Here is an 18,718-nt window from a genome sequence, read left to right as displayed (position 1 = left end):
AGTCCTTACCTTGAAGTCAAATGTGTAATTTGTATAAGGCATTAGACCATTCTCATAGGCACTCTTCAACTTGAAACCATGTGTAATTCTTCCATTTGTTGTCCCATTTTTTCCATTACAGCTGAAGTTAGTAAGACTTTCATTGTATCTCAGTTCCTTAAAATCTTTGTGGTTTGTTTCCACTCCACCAGTGCTCAAGTACTCAACAACACCTGTGAGGAGACACATTACAAACAAGAAGGTATTAACAAACATTCAGCAAATAAGTGTAGGTACTTCAAGTCAGACATCCAGCTTTAGGCTTTATGTAACCAAAACCTTAACAACACACAGTACAATCAACAGCAGCTCTTTTAAAATACTGCAGGGCAAAGTGTATCAAGAGCAAGTATCACCTAGAACAAAGTGACACACTTTGATTAGAAAAAAAGAGAAGATTAATAAGGCATAGATTGGGAAGGGGAAGATGAAAAAAATCAGAAGTAAAATTCTATCAATGCTAGTTATTGGCTGCCTCTTCTTGTTTTTATGCTCAGGTCCTGCTGTTTAATGCTCTTCAGCTAAAGTGTTTCAAAAAAGCCAACTTCTGAAACACTACTTCAAAAGAAGTGAACTTTAAAGAGGCTGCAAAGCCAAATTGATTAGATTTGTGTCACAGAAAACGATGGTTGTGCCTCAATGTCAGAATAGCTGTGTTAAAGTTCTGCTAAAAGAAGCAGTAAAGTTGTTTTGAAGACAACCAGACATGTGAACTGGTCATTGCAATCACCATTAGTGATACTGGCCTCCCTTGGATCAAAAAGAATCCCATTTCCATTACTGCTGAGCACTAACTGCTCCTTAAAGCCCTAAGAGCTGTTAAGAGCTGCCAAGATGAAGCCAGAAGGAAGGGGACCAGGAATGGAGATGAAGGATGGCTCCTGAGTACAGCACTTCAGCTGGGTACCTGAGCAAGTAAGGTGGCAGTCACTGAATGTGTTCTTTCCTTGCACTTTATAAAGTTGCCACCAAGTCAAGAAACAAAGTGCCATGCTAATAAGGAGTTCTGAAAAGTCCCCTTCTGAAAAGGATGTATTGAATTTTAGAAGTTCTAAAACATGACAGAAAATGATTGTATGGTAGCAAATTTAAAGGTAAAATATCTTTTCACACTTAATTTTAAGAAAACCGAATTATCAGCAACACACTCATGTCTCCAGTTATTTTTGGAAGATGTTTTAAAATACAGGAACAAACAGGGAACAAAATCACAGTGGAAATGCTTCTGAAAGATCAGATACAGCTTTAGTACAGCACAAGCAACAAGGTCACTCACAAATGAAACAGTTCTCTCTCCTCCTTCCCTTCCCTTCGAGCTTATATTATCAAACAATGATATTATCAAACAATGCATTCTCCAAACAGAAAAATTTACAATTGTTACGCACTTGAAACAGTCAAAAGAATAAGAAATAGAACTCTTACCAGAGTCTGGTAGAGAATTGAGATCTGCACACAGTACAAGTGGAATGGTTCCAAGCTCTCCCGAAACACCAGGTTTGAGACTACGAGAAGCTTTGTCAATAATGTTCTTTACCTCAGACAGGAACATCATAGTCTGAACCAGCTTCACATCAGAATAATCTGGGTCCCAATGCATATGTGCATTAGCTACAAGAACTAGCTGCTTTTCCATCCCAAGATGTGGCTTTCCAGCTAAAATTTGAAATCAGTTATTTATTTAAAATCAGTCAGTGACAGAAAACACTATTATAAAAATTTAAACAAAATGTTTATGGGGACAAAAAATAAAAAATACCATATGACCTCAAGAGGGTTAAAACCATTTGAATGAAGAGGGTCAGATAACTCCTCTTACATTTAACAAGTGCTTCAGTTGATAGAAGGCATTAGGAATGATATTTCACATTCAAGACCATTAACAGACTATCTTCTTAAATGTAATGCTTTTGTATTCACTGAATATTAACATAAGTAATGGATAATCCTAATTACAGGCAAATAATGTTTTCCTAAAAAATTACAGCAGCTTTCCTCAGGCTCTGATAGCAAAGAGGCTCTGTTCATATCTTATTAGGCAGCAAGCTCTGAATTCTAAGTTATCCACATTCTGAGTTACCTCTCTTGCTGGAAGTGTTTCTTAAAAGGCTTGTTTGCTACAACCTGAATTAATAAAATATCATTTGGATAAATATAACACAGGTTGAGTAGGTTCCCACTGTGATACTTATAAAGCCAATTTACATTTCCTAAATTAAGAATGACAGGGTGGAACAAACAGTTTGTTTAGGCATGACAGCAAAGAAAATAAGTTAAAATGATGGAGATACATGATCCAGAAACACACAACTAACACCACCTGATTCTTTGATACTTGTACACAGTTTTAAGAAAAAAACCCGAAAACCAAACAACAAAATCACTTAAGTTTTTATATCTTTTTTTCCTTAGCAAAACAAGTAGGGGGAAAAAAACCTCATCATTTAAGCAATATGACTTTTCCCCAAAATCCTTTTTGGGAATAAATTTGCCTGAACATACAAACTGCAAAGCCAAATTCATGTGCAGAACCTAGCTTCTCTTCTTTATTATAACAAGAGTAATTTTTTTTCATTTACAAAATACCATCTATTTAAAAAATAAATGAAATGGGACTTACATGACATTTCTATCAATTCCTTTCGCAGTTCTAACAGAACAGCGACTCCAATGTTATCTTTTGTCATAACTCTGTTCAGCATAGCCTCTGAACCTTCTGAGTTTGCCATTGCTAGTTGATTGAACTCAACAGTATGCTTTTGGACCAAAGTAAATCTGAAAGAAAAACATCATATGTAATTGTTTTCAGCAGCCAGATACAGTTGGAAATGTTATCAGTAATTCTCCTTTTAATTAAAGCTCAAACACATTTATGATGTGAAAATCTCAGCCAGTCACATAATTTCATAAAATCCTAAATTAAAATCAAGTGATATAGTTTTCATAGCAATGAAAACTATTTTCATGTAGTTTTTAGTACCTTAGTTACAATTAAAATATTTTGTTGAGAGAGAGAGAGGTATTTTAGAAAAGTCATGCTTGTTTCTAACTCTGCATTTGTTCCTAGTTCAAATATGCAGATTTAACAGAGAGGGAGTAAATAATTTTCCAAGCCACTAGGTTGCAAACCTGGCACCTACATTTACTTATAGATACACAGCAATGGAAGTAGGAAGGGACATTATTACCATCACATCCAAAGCTGTACAGTGCAATATAACACAACCTGCAGCTCTTAAATGATTAGGGTTTTTTTACAGAAGTGTGAAGTAATCCCTTGTTGTTTGCTTTAGCAAAGGCTAATGTATAAAAAAAATCAATGTCATCTGAGGCCTTATTTCTGCAATTTGGGGAATTATAAATTTCTTTACTCAAAAAAAAGGCAAGAAAATCTGCTTCATTTTTTCATTATTTCCTTCATTTTCTATCATTACACTCAACAAGTGAAGGATAATTCAGTGAACTCCCAACCAGCACTGCTCAAACAGAATGAAATGTCATTCAACTCAATATTTCAAGGTTATATTTTTATTGCTAGTTCCACACAGAATGATCTCTGTCATATAAACCAGTCTTTCCAGGGGTAGGAATGCTCTGTATCAAAACCTTGCCTGGCTAGAAAAGGACAGTTAAAGGCCAACTGTGTGAATTGTAAGAGCCACCTGAGAAATTATGTAAAAGACAGCAAGAGACAACAGAAGGCTCAGCAAACCACATCACTTACTTTTCTGTTTTGAAAAATATTGCACAACCATCAACATGTTTTCTTTCCTGTTCTGACATTGTCCTAGCTCTAGATTTTGGACTGAAGAATCCATTATAGCCACGTTCTTTCAATTCTACCAGGAAAAAACTGTAGTACTGCTCCGTTTCAACCTCCTGCAAAGTTAAGGCAGCACAGCATGAACGTTCTATTAGCGAAATATAGAAGACAGATATTATTTAGACTCTTCAGAAGTGTAAATGACTTTCAAATTAGATTTAAGGGGGAAAAAAATCTAAAAATTAAGTACATGAGAGAATGCAAATTCAAGAGCAATATCCTTATTTTAAGAAAATATAAATTAATTTCTGTAATCCCTGGAGTTATGATTATCTCAAGCCTCTTACTTGAAAATGTGTCAATTACAGCCCCACATACACACACAGGCACAAAGACACCCCCACCAACACTGCTTTGATCAGGGGCTGCTGGTTCTCATTCCAACTGCGGGGGCTGAGAGCCTTCTTTTGATGTCAAGCAACAAATAATGTTCTAAACACCACTTTTTCTTTTGTTTGCAGAAGGTTTTGAAAACAGACCGTTTACTAAAAATACACTTAATGTGAAGAAACCAGCACACGGGAATAGAAAAGGAAAAGAAAGAATGGTGTATGTTTTTTTTACCTGCAGACTTATGATGTCAGCATTGCAGCTCAGTATTTCCTGCATAATGGCTTTTTTTCTGTATTCCCAGTTCAAGGCCCAGGATGGACAATAGCCATACAGCTGCCGGGTGGCATATTTGTCACAGAGGACGTTGTAACACATGACAGAGAACAAGGCTGCAGAACAATAATTTTACTTACACACTGATAGATTTAAAAAAAAATACAATTATGTTCTTGACTTTTGTCTTCTGCGAATTTATCAATTCACACTTCATTTGTTTCAACCAAAACACAGCATGTGTATCGGTGCTAAAAAAATTGTTAGCTCTTCTAGGGAGACAAATTACATGTTTGGACTTATGGCAGCTGTCTTCTAGCATTTAATTAGGAAACAAACACCCCCCTTTATATGCTTAACACAGCGAAGAGCAGAAAAATGTGTTTTATCTTGCTAAGTGGTGCTGAACTGTGAAAAACCCAAAACAAAGTAAGTGTATTTGAACACTTGTATCTGCCAGCTACACAAAGGTCTGCAAGTCTACAATTAGAGTCTCTAAAATCTACCTTAATTATTGCCACCACAAACTGAAACAGATCCATAGGCAGGGTGAGGATCCTTTCACACAAAGAAAAAGGGAAGGCAAATTAACCCCTCAAAAAGCCATTCAGGCATAAGACAAGAAATATCTCCTCTCTGTATTAATTTGAAACCGGAGCAATAATGAGACAGGGAGGGGCAACTCAACAGGTAATCCAGCAGCATGGATTTGGGGGGTTGTTTTGCTGGGTTTTATAGGCTGGTTTGTTTTTAAAAAGCACTTAAAGAATTTGCAGTACAACAATGAGATACTCGGAAGCTCCTCTCAAATGTTGAAAAAAGAAACAAGACCACTGTTTGAAGATATAGAGAATTGAAGAAAAGAATCTTGGTCTGATTGGGGTCAAAGTATAGCATTTTGAAAACCAATAAATAGGTGACAGCAAAACAGAAACTGCATTAACATCGTGATCTTTGAAGCAATCACCTTAATAATGGGAGAATTATCAGTCTTGAAAGAGAAGACACTGCAATAATTGAGAAATTCACTAAGATTTTTTGGTGCGCAGCTAAATAGAAAAAACTGTGTTTTAAACAATTTATGCAGGAAAAAAAATAGCAAAGAATTAAACATGACCTGAATCCCAACAGCACGAAAAATGCTGACTCAAGGATGATACCCTGGTTACTTAACTGTACATTTTTTAGAAATCATGCTCAAATGCTTCAATTTTTTTATTCTTCAACAAATGTTAAATTAAGCCTGTTATAATTCCACCATTTAACTAATTGTGGCCAACAGTTTCAATTCCTGTGAGGGGGACCTTAATTAAAAATAAATTACTTTAGAGTGAAAGATGGGTAAATCTGGAACAGGTGTTCCAACTGGGATTGAATGACTTCAGCTGGCTGGTCAGCACTGCCCAGATGATTGGTTAATTTAAGCATTAACTTCTTTTCCAGTAAAGATCAACAGCTTTTATTAAAAGGAAAATAGAAGAAATGAGAAAGCCTTGAAGTGTTCCAGTACCTGTTGGTCTTGTACGGTCTGGTTCTTGCAACATAATCCAGGATCTTGGAGGTGGCTGTTCTGTCGAAACTATGGGAACATTTTAAAATAGAGATACAACAAGTGATAATCACATTTATTTAACACAGCAGAAAGAAATGTTTGAAGAATGATCACTTACTTCTTTTTGCAGTACCTGCCAAATTATCAAGCAAATAGTTCAGTAGCCGTCGTGTCCCATCTGGTTCCTGATACAGGTTCAGAATATCCTGTGTAAGTGGGTTTCCTACAAACCAATTCACAGGAATATTGAATAAAATACACAGAACTATTGCAGACTTGTGTATCAGTGTTGAAAGCTGACATCTTGGAGACAAGATCTGCTATGAACTACTTTGGGATTTCAGATCTCAGGTCTTCAGCCCCACAAAACTCTGGATGTGTGGACAGCCCTGGTGAAGTTTAACAACATTCCCTGCTGATTCTGCTGTGGGACTGGGCATCCCAAAGGTGGTGCTTGGACTAAGAGCAGTGAAAAATCTGTGGTACAACAGGCAGAGCTGATGAGCACAAACACAGGAGCCACCTCTGCTCAGTGTGAAACATCTCCCAGCAGCTGATCTGACAGTCAGACCTCAGCAGAGACTCTGCCATCTGCCAAACATAAGCAGATTGCAGAAGTTGTCATGGACAACACACACTGCAAGTGCCCAGTTTTAAGGGGGAGTTAAACAGACTTTTGAAACTTAACAGTGTATAGAGGTATTACATCTATCAGTGCTTCTGATTTTGTGACTCAAAATTTCCCAAGGTCAGCAATTTTATAGCTAGAATCCATAAAGTTCAGAGGGGGGAAAAAAAAGAAAAATACTCAAATTGCTGCTTGCATGACCCTGCAGCTGTACAAAGGATGTTCCCTTTCTGGCTGGAGATGTACCACAGTTAACCACAGACTATTTCTTAGTTAAAACAGAATTGCATTCAAACCCCATGCAAGCAACAGAAAGCTTTTGCACAGTCTGCAAAAAGAAAAGGAAACCTCTTTCTATGGGCACTGTTCTGCCAGACCTGTTATTTTTCTAAATAATCCCTAAGTAACAGCATTTATAAATGTGGAGTGAGCAGCTACATCTGGATTGCTAATCAGTAACATTTTATGAACTAGCAGACTACAATCATTACAGCTCAGCAGCAGTATCACTAAAGAAGCACAGACACCAAGAAAAAAACAGCAGTACCTTTCAGACCCAAAGTCTGTAACTGGAACAGTTTTCCCAGCTCAAAAGGTAAAACTCGTAACAGGTTGTTATTTAAATGTAGTTCCCTGTAGACAGAGCAAGAATCATATGGGTCTGAAAACAGAGCAATGTTTATCTGCAGCAGTACAAAAATTGAACTAGAAGAGAATCAATATAGTAGCAAACCACAATATTGAAAAATTCAGAGACTAAACAGCAATTGTTAGGGAAATGCTACTGTACTCAGACACATACATCAGACAAAACACATTCTGTTGAAGTACAGAGGAAAGGATCTGTGTGGAGAGTTTATCTTAAACAGTCAGACACTTTGTGAACATTAGCAATAATTAAACACTTTAGTATCTACAAGTGATGATGCAGTAACAGCTCAGACAAACCAGACCATGAAACAGGTCAGCTGTGATTAAGAAATAAAAGGAAATGATATCCCTGAAATCAAATTTAAAAATCCAGGATCATGGCAGCATGATCACAACTATGGAATTACCATGCACTAGTCGTTTACAGCAGTAATTTTCTGTTGGTTTGGGTTCATAATTTCAGTGATAAGACAAAATATGTGCTTTGAAACTCACAAAAGCAATATACAGACAGGAACAGAATTCATGTCCTGAATTCGGATATCCCAACAAACTGGGCAGAAAAAAATAGATTTTTCACTTTCCTAAATGGATTCCCACTAATCAGTGAAGACTTTCATAGAATCAATCAATATAAAGTTGCTGCTCAAAAGTGTTTAGAACTTGGTACCTAGAGACTGGACAAGTATTTCTGGGCTACAAAAAGGAAACCTGGAAACAGGAGTTAATTTAACTCTTGTTGATTTCCACAGAACAGCACTGGAGGGTTTCAGTGTCTTTCTTGTCATAAGCAGGCCAGAACTGGCCCCAGGATTTGACTGCAGTGTCAGCACAGGGGGACAGTCACTGCCCTGCCTTGCTGCCACACTATGGCTGATCCAGGCCAGGTGCCATCAGCTTTCTCAGCCACCTGAGCACAGCTGGCTCATGTTCAGCTGCTGCTGACCACCCCCACCAGGGAGCTTCCCACACACTGCTCCCCCAAACTGGAGCATTGCTGGGCTGTGACCCAAGTGCAGGACCCAGCACTTCCCCTGAGTGAACTCACAGCATTGCCCCATGGTCCCAGCCTGTCCAGATCCCTCTGAGCCTTCCTGCCCTCCAGCAGATCAACCCTTCCACCCAGCTCTGTGTCATCTGCAAATGTACTGGGGGTGCACTCAAGCTCTTTCAAGCATATCAAGAGGATCTGTTTTACAGCTGAGCTTTCCAAGATAACATGTTGCACTGTTTATTTTTCTCTCCTTTTCTGCAAAGATCAGAAATCCTACTGCTCTGACATCTCTTTTTTCAACTACTTGCAGTAAAAAGGGAGATGAAAGGAGTCTTGGGAGAGCTCTACAGTACAGACCAAACCCAGAGCTCCAGGTGTGGGAGCTGGGAGAGCTGTTATCAGTTCTCAGTGTTGAGAGCACAAATGATTTCTGTGCCTTGGGATATCAGCAATGCCCATGGTTGAATTACCACTAGTTTGAACAACTTCCCAGAATCCAGGGGAAGAGTCTGCAGCAACACCAGCCTGGAACACAAAACCCTGGCCCAGCTGGGACCTGCAATGTGCTCTCACACATAAGAGGTGCTTATGGGCTTTTCTTGACTTACACTACAGTAAAGAAAAAAAAAAAAATGGAGCAGCTGCAATTAACTGAGGAGCACAGTGGGTTCATGCACAGCTTTGCACATCTAGAGATCTGGGCTCAAGTGCTGTGTTTTGGTCATAAATAGAAAGCTTACGTGATCCTAGACCTCAGCTACACATTTCACATTTACAAAATTTACCCTTCTCTCCTCAGAAGAAACTTAGGACATTCAAGAGCTGAAGCTTCATAGAATCAGCCAGAATAAATCAGAAGTGGTGTTGGGAAGAATGCATAATGACTTGACATTACTGATGACTCTGCACTGCTAAGCTATCTCCATGTCACAAGTGTTACATTTACAAAAATGTTTTAAAAAGAAAAAGACTGAAAGGAGGCTAATTAAGTACAAAGATGAATTTGAGACTATTCCAGTAAATCTAGGGCTGCTACCTCACAATATCCAAGGAGTTGAATAAACAAGAGAAGAAACCTGTAACTAATAACTGCTTTTAATTGAAATAGTAATGCAAAAAACTAGAGCTTAGAACAGACTCCTCTCCAGTTGAAAGCAACTATACAACATGCTACAAAACAGAGCTGCCAATTATACTTCAAAAAGCAAGGTCCCTTTGCTCAGCCTCCAAGGTTGAGGCTTGAACTGCTCTGGAATTTGAGCTTTTAGCACCAATTTAATCAGCTAGTTTAATCCTCTCCAACAGAGTGGGCTTTTCTAAAGGGGAGGAAAATGCAATGACAGATATTTCTATGTGCAAACTTGTTTTGCTTCCAATTTCATGAAAGCTGTGCTGGCAGTCCATTGCTCTATCATTCCTTTACTTCTAATAACATTCTTGTTACTTTCAGACTCTGCATTTTCTGGATTTGAGAAAGCTGTTCAGAAGTATCTTCAAAATTAAAAGCAATGAAGGCAATTACTGGCAACTGTCTAATAAACCCAAGATAAGGCTCTTCCTTTGGGTCAAGGGCAAAAGACTGCTGCCTGTAAATATTTACTCTTACATAAATAATTTATATATTTATGTAACAGTGTTTTTACAAAGTAAAATGCTTCAGCCTTAAGTGTAATCCAAATAGGCACCATTATTCACATTTCACTTCCAGGCTAACTTTGTACATCTTGGCATTGCAAAACTGAAGGGAAAAAAAACTTGGAAAGCTGTGATTACAACATTTTTTTTCTCCTCCCCAGTTTGCACAGGAATGCAGTTACATCACAGCAAAGGTGGGGAGGAGATGATACTGACATACTAGATGATACTAGATGTTGCAATTGTTATACAATAAACAAAACAAGGACTATTGTTAAGTGTAATTACTAAATATGAATAAAGAGGACAACATTGTAGTTAACACAATTATAAATGTCTAATCTGATCTTTTTTTCTACCTTACTATGAGTTTAAAGCAACTATTTTTTTTTTTTGGTGCTTCACTTACTCTTTGAGACAAACATCACATAAAATATTTGTAAAAGAATCTGGAAAGAGATGCCTGAGAGGAAACCTGATTTGGAAAAATATAAAATGGGTGATTGCTATCAAACCAAGCACTTCTGAGGCTCATTCTGCACTGTCATACATCAGAACAGGAGATCACACAAAAGCCAGTACTGCTAGAGCTGCACTGCCCACAGCAAGTGTTCAGGGAGGGAGATAAGAAGGGAGAAAAGGGGATTTTACTTATGCTGAAATTTGAACTGTTGCTACAAAGATAATAAAAGAAGAATTGTATCTCCTGTTAGGATTTCCATACCTGAGTGACACCATGTTTCCGAGCTCTGCTGGTAAACTGCGGATTTTATTAGAGGACAAGTCCAGATATACCAGATTGTGAAGCTTGGCAATGTCTGAAGGAATACGGGATAAGGAATTGTCACTGAGATGCAAAGCTGTCAAATGGGTCAGTGTCCACAAAGATGAACTTAGGCTTCTCACTTTCCCTGTGGAAGAAAGGTACAAGAGCAAACAGGACATTTAAAATCCATAGATTTGGCAATAATAGCACATTTCTCAAGTATGTACGGGGCAGGGGAATTTGAGGGGGAGTTTTGCTTGTGGGTTTTGTTATTATTGTTTTATTCAATGTAAATTCCATAATCACTGATTTTATAGATGAAAAATTTGTCATTGTGTGAGAAAATGCAAGATATTGCCAAGGATGCTTGAGGTTGTTTTTCCCTGTCCATATTTAAGGCTTAAACATCTGTCTTTATCTAGTTCCATACAAGACAAAACATATTAACTAGCTGACCATGAATTTATCATTAACAGAAGTGTAAGAAACAGATTTTTTTCAATTATAGTTTATGTCTGAGATGAAAGACGGTGCTTTGGTTCATCCCTTATTTCTGCACATCTTTCAAACCAAAAATCTTTACTCTATGGCATTAATCCAGCCAAGAACAGATAGAAACACTATATTTAGGGTGACTAAGATGCTTAGTTGAGAACATGGATTTCCATCTGGCATTCAACTAAAAGCTGTATCAACTATTGCCAGATATTTTAAAAAAGGTATGATTTTTTTGTATAAACTGAAGTGTGGAAACATGGATTTGTGTGACAGAATCAAGATTTTTACACTGCTGCATGCAAGGAATGTGAGATATCATCAGAAGGTCTCAAAATATTTTTTGTCTCCAAGATTTTTTTTTCTCCAGGGGTAAATCCTTTTTCATTTCCATAAATCATTTCACTATACCGAAGGCCTTAGGAGTACCAACACCAGTTTTTCCAAGGCAAAAAGTTAGCTGGAACTACTTTAAAATGCCCACTGTGACTCATCAAGGTTAACAACCATCTGGTTAATATTATACCAACACACACTCTTTTTAATTCCCTTCCTTAAGTTATTTTCTCCAAAATAAGAATTCATATTTAGTGCCCAGGGAAGGTTACACTGAGACATGTACATCTGGGACTCAGTCCCTGGCAGCAAAATGTTTAATAGTGGTATAATTTCCAGTGAGCTGTAACAAAACAAAGCATAAAAAAGCCTGTCATGAAAAAACATTATTTAAATGAGATCAGTTGAAACATTTGTGGCTTTCCATATTATGTGACCAAGCACTTTGCAAGGAAAGGACAGTGTGAACATTAATGAAACAAAAAACACGGCACATTTTATTTTGCATGGCAAATGCATACAGTTCTTAAGGGATTGATGCTCCTCTAATGCTCGTTAAGAAATCTTTTGAAAGGTTTTAAACACAAATGGAGAGTTCTTTGCATTTTAAAAGTGAATTAGCACCTCTCCCCCACCCCCAATACAAACAGGTGACTGTGATCATAGAAAGCCCTGCAGCTGAAAGGATTTCCAATCAACATCCCTGATCCAGGCTCTCCACTCCAGCACCTCCCTTGGCGGGAATCAGTCTATAGTGAGATTACCAGGCATGAAAGGAAAGAGCCATCACTTAATGCACTTCCTATGCAGAGCAGCAGATGTCCAAGAGGATTCCAAGCCTAATGCTGATGTATAATGCTGATTCCTGAAGCAGCATTTAACTGGGTTTCTGCATCTGTAACCTTCAGTAAAGAATGCTATTCACATGGGGAGGCACGTGGTACTGGAAGCAAGGCACAGATTCAGTGAACTGGATGGAAAGATTCTTCACAATTTGAAGAACAGTTTGTTTACTCCTTCTTCTATAAATTTCTCTTCTTCTCTAATTTCTCTACAGTCATTTTTAAACCCCACATGGCAATTTTTGCAGTTGCTTAAAGAACCTCCGTATCTACACAAAATTACAGCCTAAGTTTAAAATGTCACAAAATTTTTTCATTCTTAAAATGTTCACTTGAATTTCCTGTTAAAGACTTTTTGTAGCAAACTCAGGATTTACTCTACAAATCAAGAGACTGGCTGACCAGTTGAAATACATGCTTACAAATTCTGACCATTATCTTATTTTTCAGAAAAGATTAAAGAATCCAACAATATCTCAAAGCTTGCACAGCTTGTGGAGGCTTTGGTGTTTGTCTTTAATCTTAAGAACAAAGCAAAATTTAGAAGTGCTTTTAAACAGAAAACTTTTGCTTCATGGACTAATACCTTGTTGTTACATTACCTATAGTAAGAAAATACCACTACAGATCAACCCCAACTTCACCTTCTTCTTGTTGAAAGACTAAATCTTAAATTCATGCTCTCACTCACTTCATCATCTCAAAACACAAAGAGTTCCCATCCATATCCTCACCTTGAAAACTTTCCTGTACATGGGGATTTCCCACTTGCCCCACCTTAGCCCTCCCACAGCTCCCTGTGTTATCCCAGCCCAAGCTCTTCCCTCCACACACCCCCAGCTATCCCTGTGCTCTGCTGCCTCACTTCAGGTAGGTAATTCCACCCCAGAGTTGTCCAAGCCCACACTACTTGCAGTGAGTTCTTAACTCAGGACCCTGCCTCAGTTCCTTACCACTTATTTCCAACTCTGCCCAGTGTGATTTCTTTCCATTGGCTGCTTCCTCTGAGGACATAATTGTGTACATCCTCCGTGGATCAGGTGGATCGTACTTTTCCTTGGGCATTCCTGTTGAAACCAAAAGGCAAGTGATTAACTGAGGTATTACATACTGAGAATTCTTTAGAAGGTAATTCCCACTTCACTTAAATTTCATACTAGGCTTTTGTACCAAATACTTCTCAAAGCTTGTGCCAATTTACAAATGTCGCTAAATAGGAAACACTGCTATAAAACAGAAAAACAGAGATTTCTGATACTCCCAGAATGGCAGACAACAGCCTAGCCCCCCCCAAAATTTTCCAGAATCTGCAAAGCAGTTTAGAAATTGTGTCCCACCACCTTCCATGGCTATGTTCTGTGTCCCTCAAAACCAACACATCCCACTGCAGACTCTTGTTTCTTCAACAATGAAACTTCAAAAAAGGATGACCATGATCACAGGGATCTCATACCCCTAGAGAACATATTTGCTAATAACTCTGATTACCCATCAGTTCCAGGTCTACTGCAATTCTCAGCTTTTCACATAAATCAGCATCAAGAAAAGAATTAAGGTTTCAAAAACATCCTCAACTCTTTAAATCTGCAAAGTGATAGGCTTTAATCCAACCTTCACCCTACTCTCTGCAACCTGAAAATATTGCACTCAAGGTAAATATTTCTATCACTTTCTTCAGCCAGGTATTTAATACCAAAATTTAACTTCATTCTTCTCATTCTTTTTCACATCATTCCTGGTAACTTTGTAAGAATAATTTTTCTAGGTTCTTTTTACCATACTCAATCATGCACCATGACAGAGAAGCAAACATTCGTCTCCAACAAACAACAAGCTATAAATCTATTTATATGAAAAAGAGAAATTAAACAATGCTGGCTGAAATAACACTTAAAAACACATTACAAGCAATACTATGCCATTATTCATCAAAATACATTTCAGCAATATTGTAACACTACCCAAATACACTCAATAAGCAAGCAGCTGTACTGGTCAAATTTCTAAGGACATCTTCCTACCAAGTCTTTTAAGGCTTTCCCATTTTTTCATTTTCTGTGATGAAATAAAAAATGTTGTCATCATATAAAAAAAAAATCAAAGAATAATTCCTAGTAAATAAGACTATCAACCAGACTTATAATCTGTTTACTGATTTTACTGAAAAATGTTTACTCTGCATGTTAAACAAAACAAAAGAAATCCACCAAAAACTTTCTGATAATTATGCATCTTAATTAAAATAAAGCTTTTAGGTATCACATGCTTACTTTAATATAACAGCTCTTTTACTAAGTCACACTCCTCCTTCCCATTCCCACTCCCACTACTGGCCAAAACCAGATTTCTGCAGTGAAAAGAAATTCCTCTTTAAGAAGTGAATTGTGGGTAAAAGGATCAGATTATAAATAGCAGCTGGGTGAGGCTCCTTCCAGAGTGAAGGCATTTGAGTACCCAGGGTGTGGGAATTGCCAAGTGTAACACTTTTTTCATCAAACTTCACTAATTAAATGAGGGGAGAGTGGATTACAATCTCCAGAAAGGTAAAAGCCTAACTTCTTCCTGCAGTAACTATGCAAAAATATATATCAGAGTAATGTACAGAGCATCTCTTCTGAAATTTCTACATATAATTATATATAATTCACAAAGACCAAGTAGGAATGCTCCAGCTTGTCAGGAAACATTTACCTTAGTCAGACATTTACTGCTTTCTCTTCCTGCTGCTCCCTGAATTAATAAATATGTTCCAATTTTTTGAGAAGCAGGTATAGCAAAGACAGAAATCTCATTCAGTACAGAAACACGAACGCTCCCCAGAGCCCACTCCATCACATGCACTAATTAACAGCTTTGCTGGTACCAGCAGTGTATCACTGCTCACTGCTACAAGAGGATGACATACTTTTCCAGTGGGTTTTGTTAATGTACACTAGAACAATTAGAGATTCAAGAATTTGGGGCTTTAACAGTGGATCCTGATGATCCTGCACTCCCAGTCACTCCATCTCAATAAAGTCACCCTCCCTCTCTATAATAAAGTTCCTGCTCTTGATGGTTTCCCTCTCTCACTGCTGCATTTCTCAGAGGATGAGTCCCTGCTGCTTAGGATTACCAGGTGCCAAAAAAGCAGCAAATGCTTGAGAGCCTCCTGGCTGAAGGAACTACTGCTGCCCAAGAGCATCAGTGCCACCAGGCACATCCAGGCATTAGCACACCTTCATCTATCACCCAGAACTCAACATTTCTCAGGAACTGACAGGAAGGCTAATTTTGGATAGTATCTCACAGCACAGCATAAAATACAAGCACAACACCTTCAATTGCATTTCAAAACTTCACAGCATGGAGCAGTTCAAGAAAATCAGTCTCTATTACTGTCTCCTTTCTCCACCTCCCCAAATCCAAATTTAGCACCTGCTAAGCTGCTACAGTAAAACATAAAAGCTGAGGTAAACATCAGATTAAGTGATAGAGTTTTGTCAGACTAAAGTAATTTTTAGTAAGACCCATAAAACAGTGTTGAACATCCTTAGAAACATTGATAACTGCAGCTCTTAACAATCATCATGGCAATTTTCAAAAGAGCTTATACCACCTGTAATTTTCACTTAAACCAATACAGATGGTGAAACACCATTAATGTTAGGTTCTTATTGCATACAGTAAATCAGTTTGTAAAGGAGAAAATCTTTATAACAAAGATATGACATGGATTCCTGGAAAATGCTCCAGACTACATAAATTTAATTAAAAGGACGTTTAAGTACATTTGAATGCAAATGAAATAGTTTACTACCTTGTACCAGGGTATTAAAATTGTCATTTTAATAGCTGTAAAAACAGAAGAGCTTGAGAGCTGTACTGAGTGTGGCTGCCCACTACTACCGTGGGTCACTCAGAATGAACACCCCTTACCCCACAAAACTGAGCCAAGGCCCACGAGGTCAGCAGTGCCCAGGTGTGAGAGGAATTCCAGCTCAAGCCTCCAGTGCAGACCCTGCCCTAAGCCCTTGCTTGTACAGAGGGTGCTGAGAGACTGGCACTGGGTGAGGGGCAGCAGGGACTGACAGCCCCTTCAGGGAAGGGTGACAGGGACCAGCAAGAGAAGGAAAAACCTGAAGATTGTTTTGTCAAGGGAGGGCAACCTGCTGGCAGAGAGCTGGCACAGCTGGCTGCAGCAGCAGTGGGTGATGGAGCTCTGGCTCAGGCTCCCCTCAGAACAGAGCACTGCAGACAAAGCCAAATATTCCCAGGGGGAGCTGCCCCCATTGCTGCCTGTCTCTGCAGATGACAGCCATGGCTGCAGCCAGGCTGGGCACTGGGGCTGTCCTGGACCAGGACAGTGGCATCACCAGACCCTGGGGTGCCCAGGATCCCAGCCACAGCACCAGGGCCATGGAGGGCACCGTGTCAGCAGGAGCTGGTGGCCTAGGAAGGACTTCCAGGAGGCCGAGCTGGTTTAGATACACTGCTCAGTGTAGAAGAACAAAGGGAGTTCAGCTCATTGCCTAATGAGACATTTGGAATGGAAGTGTCCTTGGCTATGGACATGTGCAAAGTGAAGCTGGATTTGAGGTAGTTAATGCTCCAGGTGACTATGGAAACTACCAATAAACAATGTCTTCAAAATGGAGAAATGAGCCTGCTCTGAGTGACAGGGCACGAAAGGTGACAGCTTTTTTTCCTGTTCTACTCTTCTGCCATTTTTGTGAAACTGGAAGATAGTGAGCAGGAAGATTTAAACAAAGTAAGTAGGTGAGCAGATACTTTGAGATTGAGGTTTTGGGGGTTTTTTAAGCACCCCAATACTATAGCATTTCTTTATTTCCTGAAATGCTTTCTACAATACCATGATAAATTAACTCAATTTCAAAAATAAACATATTGGACAACTCCTGTAGGCCAAATACAATCTTTTATACCATTACTATGGATGTAGATATCAAGTTTGCCCCTAAAACACATCTTTCAATTAGGAAAATTTGAATTCTAAAACTGTGTAGAAAATGATGAACAAGTATGAGCAACACAGTGTTCAGATGTAATTTCAACTGATCCAATCAACTATTCTGAAATAACTATTTCCATAGTTACTATGAAATATCTATAACACCCATTTACAAATCTGGGAGCACCTTTAGAAATCCTTGAAGTCAATCACAATGTGAAGCATTACAGCTCTGCTGCTGAAACTTCCTAACATATGTCAGTGACTTCTTTTGAATTCCCCTCCTTCCCCTTTACCTGCTTTTACTCCTCACTGACACACTAATGCAGATCTGGAGATGGCCAGGAGGGGAAAGTAAACAAAGTAGCACCACACCTGATCAAGTGAAGAATTACTCCAACTTTTTGCTACTTTAATTAAAAACAGTGAATGAATGATGCAAATCTAGATCTAATAAAGTAAGAAGTAACAAGACAATTGGACAATATTTTCCATTTGTTGATGCAGTGCAGTATTACTTGCCAAATAAATTACTTCTCAACTGCTGAAAAGTAGCAGGATGGAAAGCAATTTATTAAGTTGCTCAAAGATTTCATAAGAAAACAATAGCCCATATAAAAGACTTTTTTTCCCCTTTCTCTCTCCAAACCCTCAAATGGAAGCTCACCCCAGACCATTCTTTTGTAACCTTGTGCCTTTAACCCTGAAACTCTTTTCCATGCAATCCCAAGTTTCAGTTAAAAATGGGTTCGAATGACCTTCCCCACAAATATAAATGTTTCTTAAATTGACTAGTCTGTTTTGAATTCAAAGTTAATTTAGGATCTTCCACACCCTCTACCACTTGCACTGTGGTTTTACAATGCATGAAGCAGAACTAAGCTGGTCCTGCTGCACTTCCTCCTCCCCAGGACCCTGTATTTCCACTTCACTCTTGCATCAGCATTGACTTCTGTCTGATAACAAAGGAGCTGGTGAAGGAATTAAACTGGCTAAGGGGGGAAGAGGAAAAAAATATATATTTAAGGGAGATTGCACTCCTGTGTTATTATTCCTGTATAGCAGGAATGCATGTGTGGATCTGCAGCTGTTGAAATCAGGACACCACCATAATGGCAATTCTGGCCACACTGACAAAAAATCTCTTCTTCCATAGCAGGAAGCAAACCCTTGCTTCCAGCTACCCTCACCCAGTTAAACAGTAACACTGAACAAAGTCTGAAATCCTAACTGAAGGCAAAGTACATTGCATTTTAGATAACTTAAGGCTATAGCAGGTCTAGCAATGTATAGGTTCAATGCTGCATTGAAAGGGTTAATTTCTACTGTTGAGCTTTATTAGAATTAACAGGAATTTCTGCTTTCAACTCCAAACAGTGACCTTCTTCAAAGGGAACAGA

At 38.5% G+C, this 18,718-nt stretch overlaps 1 protein-coding gene across 2 annotated transcripts in view; it reads right to left on the bottom strand.

Annotated features, from left to right (window-relative positions):
* CNOT6 (CCR4-NOT transcription complex subunit 6) overlaps nt 1-18,718 on the bottom strand; it is a 32,665-nt gene that overhangs the window by 4,732 nt on the left and 9,215 nt on the right. The window contains exons 2-11 of one of the 2 annotated variants that reach the window (XM_071443301.1): nt 13,321-13,434; nt 10,653-10,839; nt 7,196-7,281; nt 6,154-6,243; nt 5,979-6,047; nt 4,427-4,584; nt 3,764-3,918; nt 2,660-2,814; nt 1,465-1,695; nt 10-212 (exon numbers count right to left, since the gene is read on the bottom strand). In XM_071443301.1, coding sequence (XP_071299402.1) covers nt 10-212; nt 1,465-1,695; nt 2,660-2,814; nt 3,764-3,918; nt 4,427-4,584; nt 5,979-6,047; nt 6,154-6,243; nt 7,196-7,281; nt 10,653-10,839; nt 13,321-13,432 — 1,446 coding nt within the window. In that variant the 5' untranslated portion in view covers nt 13,433-13,434. Of the gene's footprint in view, nt 1-9; nt 213-1,464; nt 1,696-2,659; nt 2,815-3,763; nt 3,919-4,426; nt 4,585-5,978; nt 6,048-6,138; nt 6,244-7,195; nt 7,282-10,652; nt 10,840-13,320; nt 13,435-18,718 lie in introns of both variants that reach the window. The other variant, XM_071443300.1, reaches the window with a different exon arrangement.

The sequence above is a fragment of the Agelaius tricolor genome, unplaced genomic scaffold (assembly GCF_023055355.1).
Source record: "Agelaius tricolor isolate 1412-34295 unplaced genomic scaffold, bAgeTri1.0.p SCAF_18, whole genome shotgun sequence".
Lineage (NCBI taxonomy): Eukaryota > Metazoa > Chordata > Aves > Passeriformes > Icteridae > Agelaius > Agelaius tricolor.
This window is presented reverse-complemented; position numbering and strand designations above follow the sequence as displayed.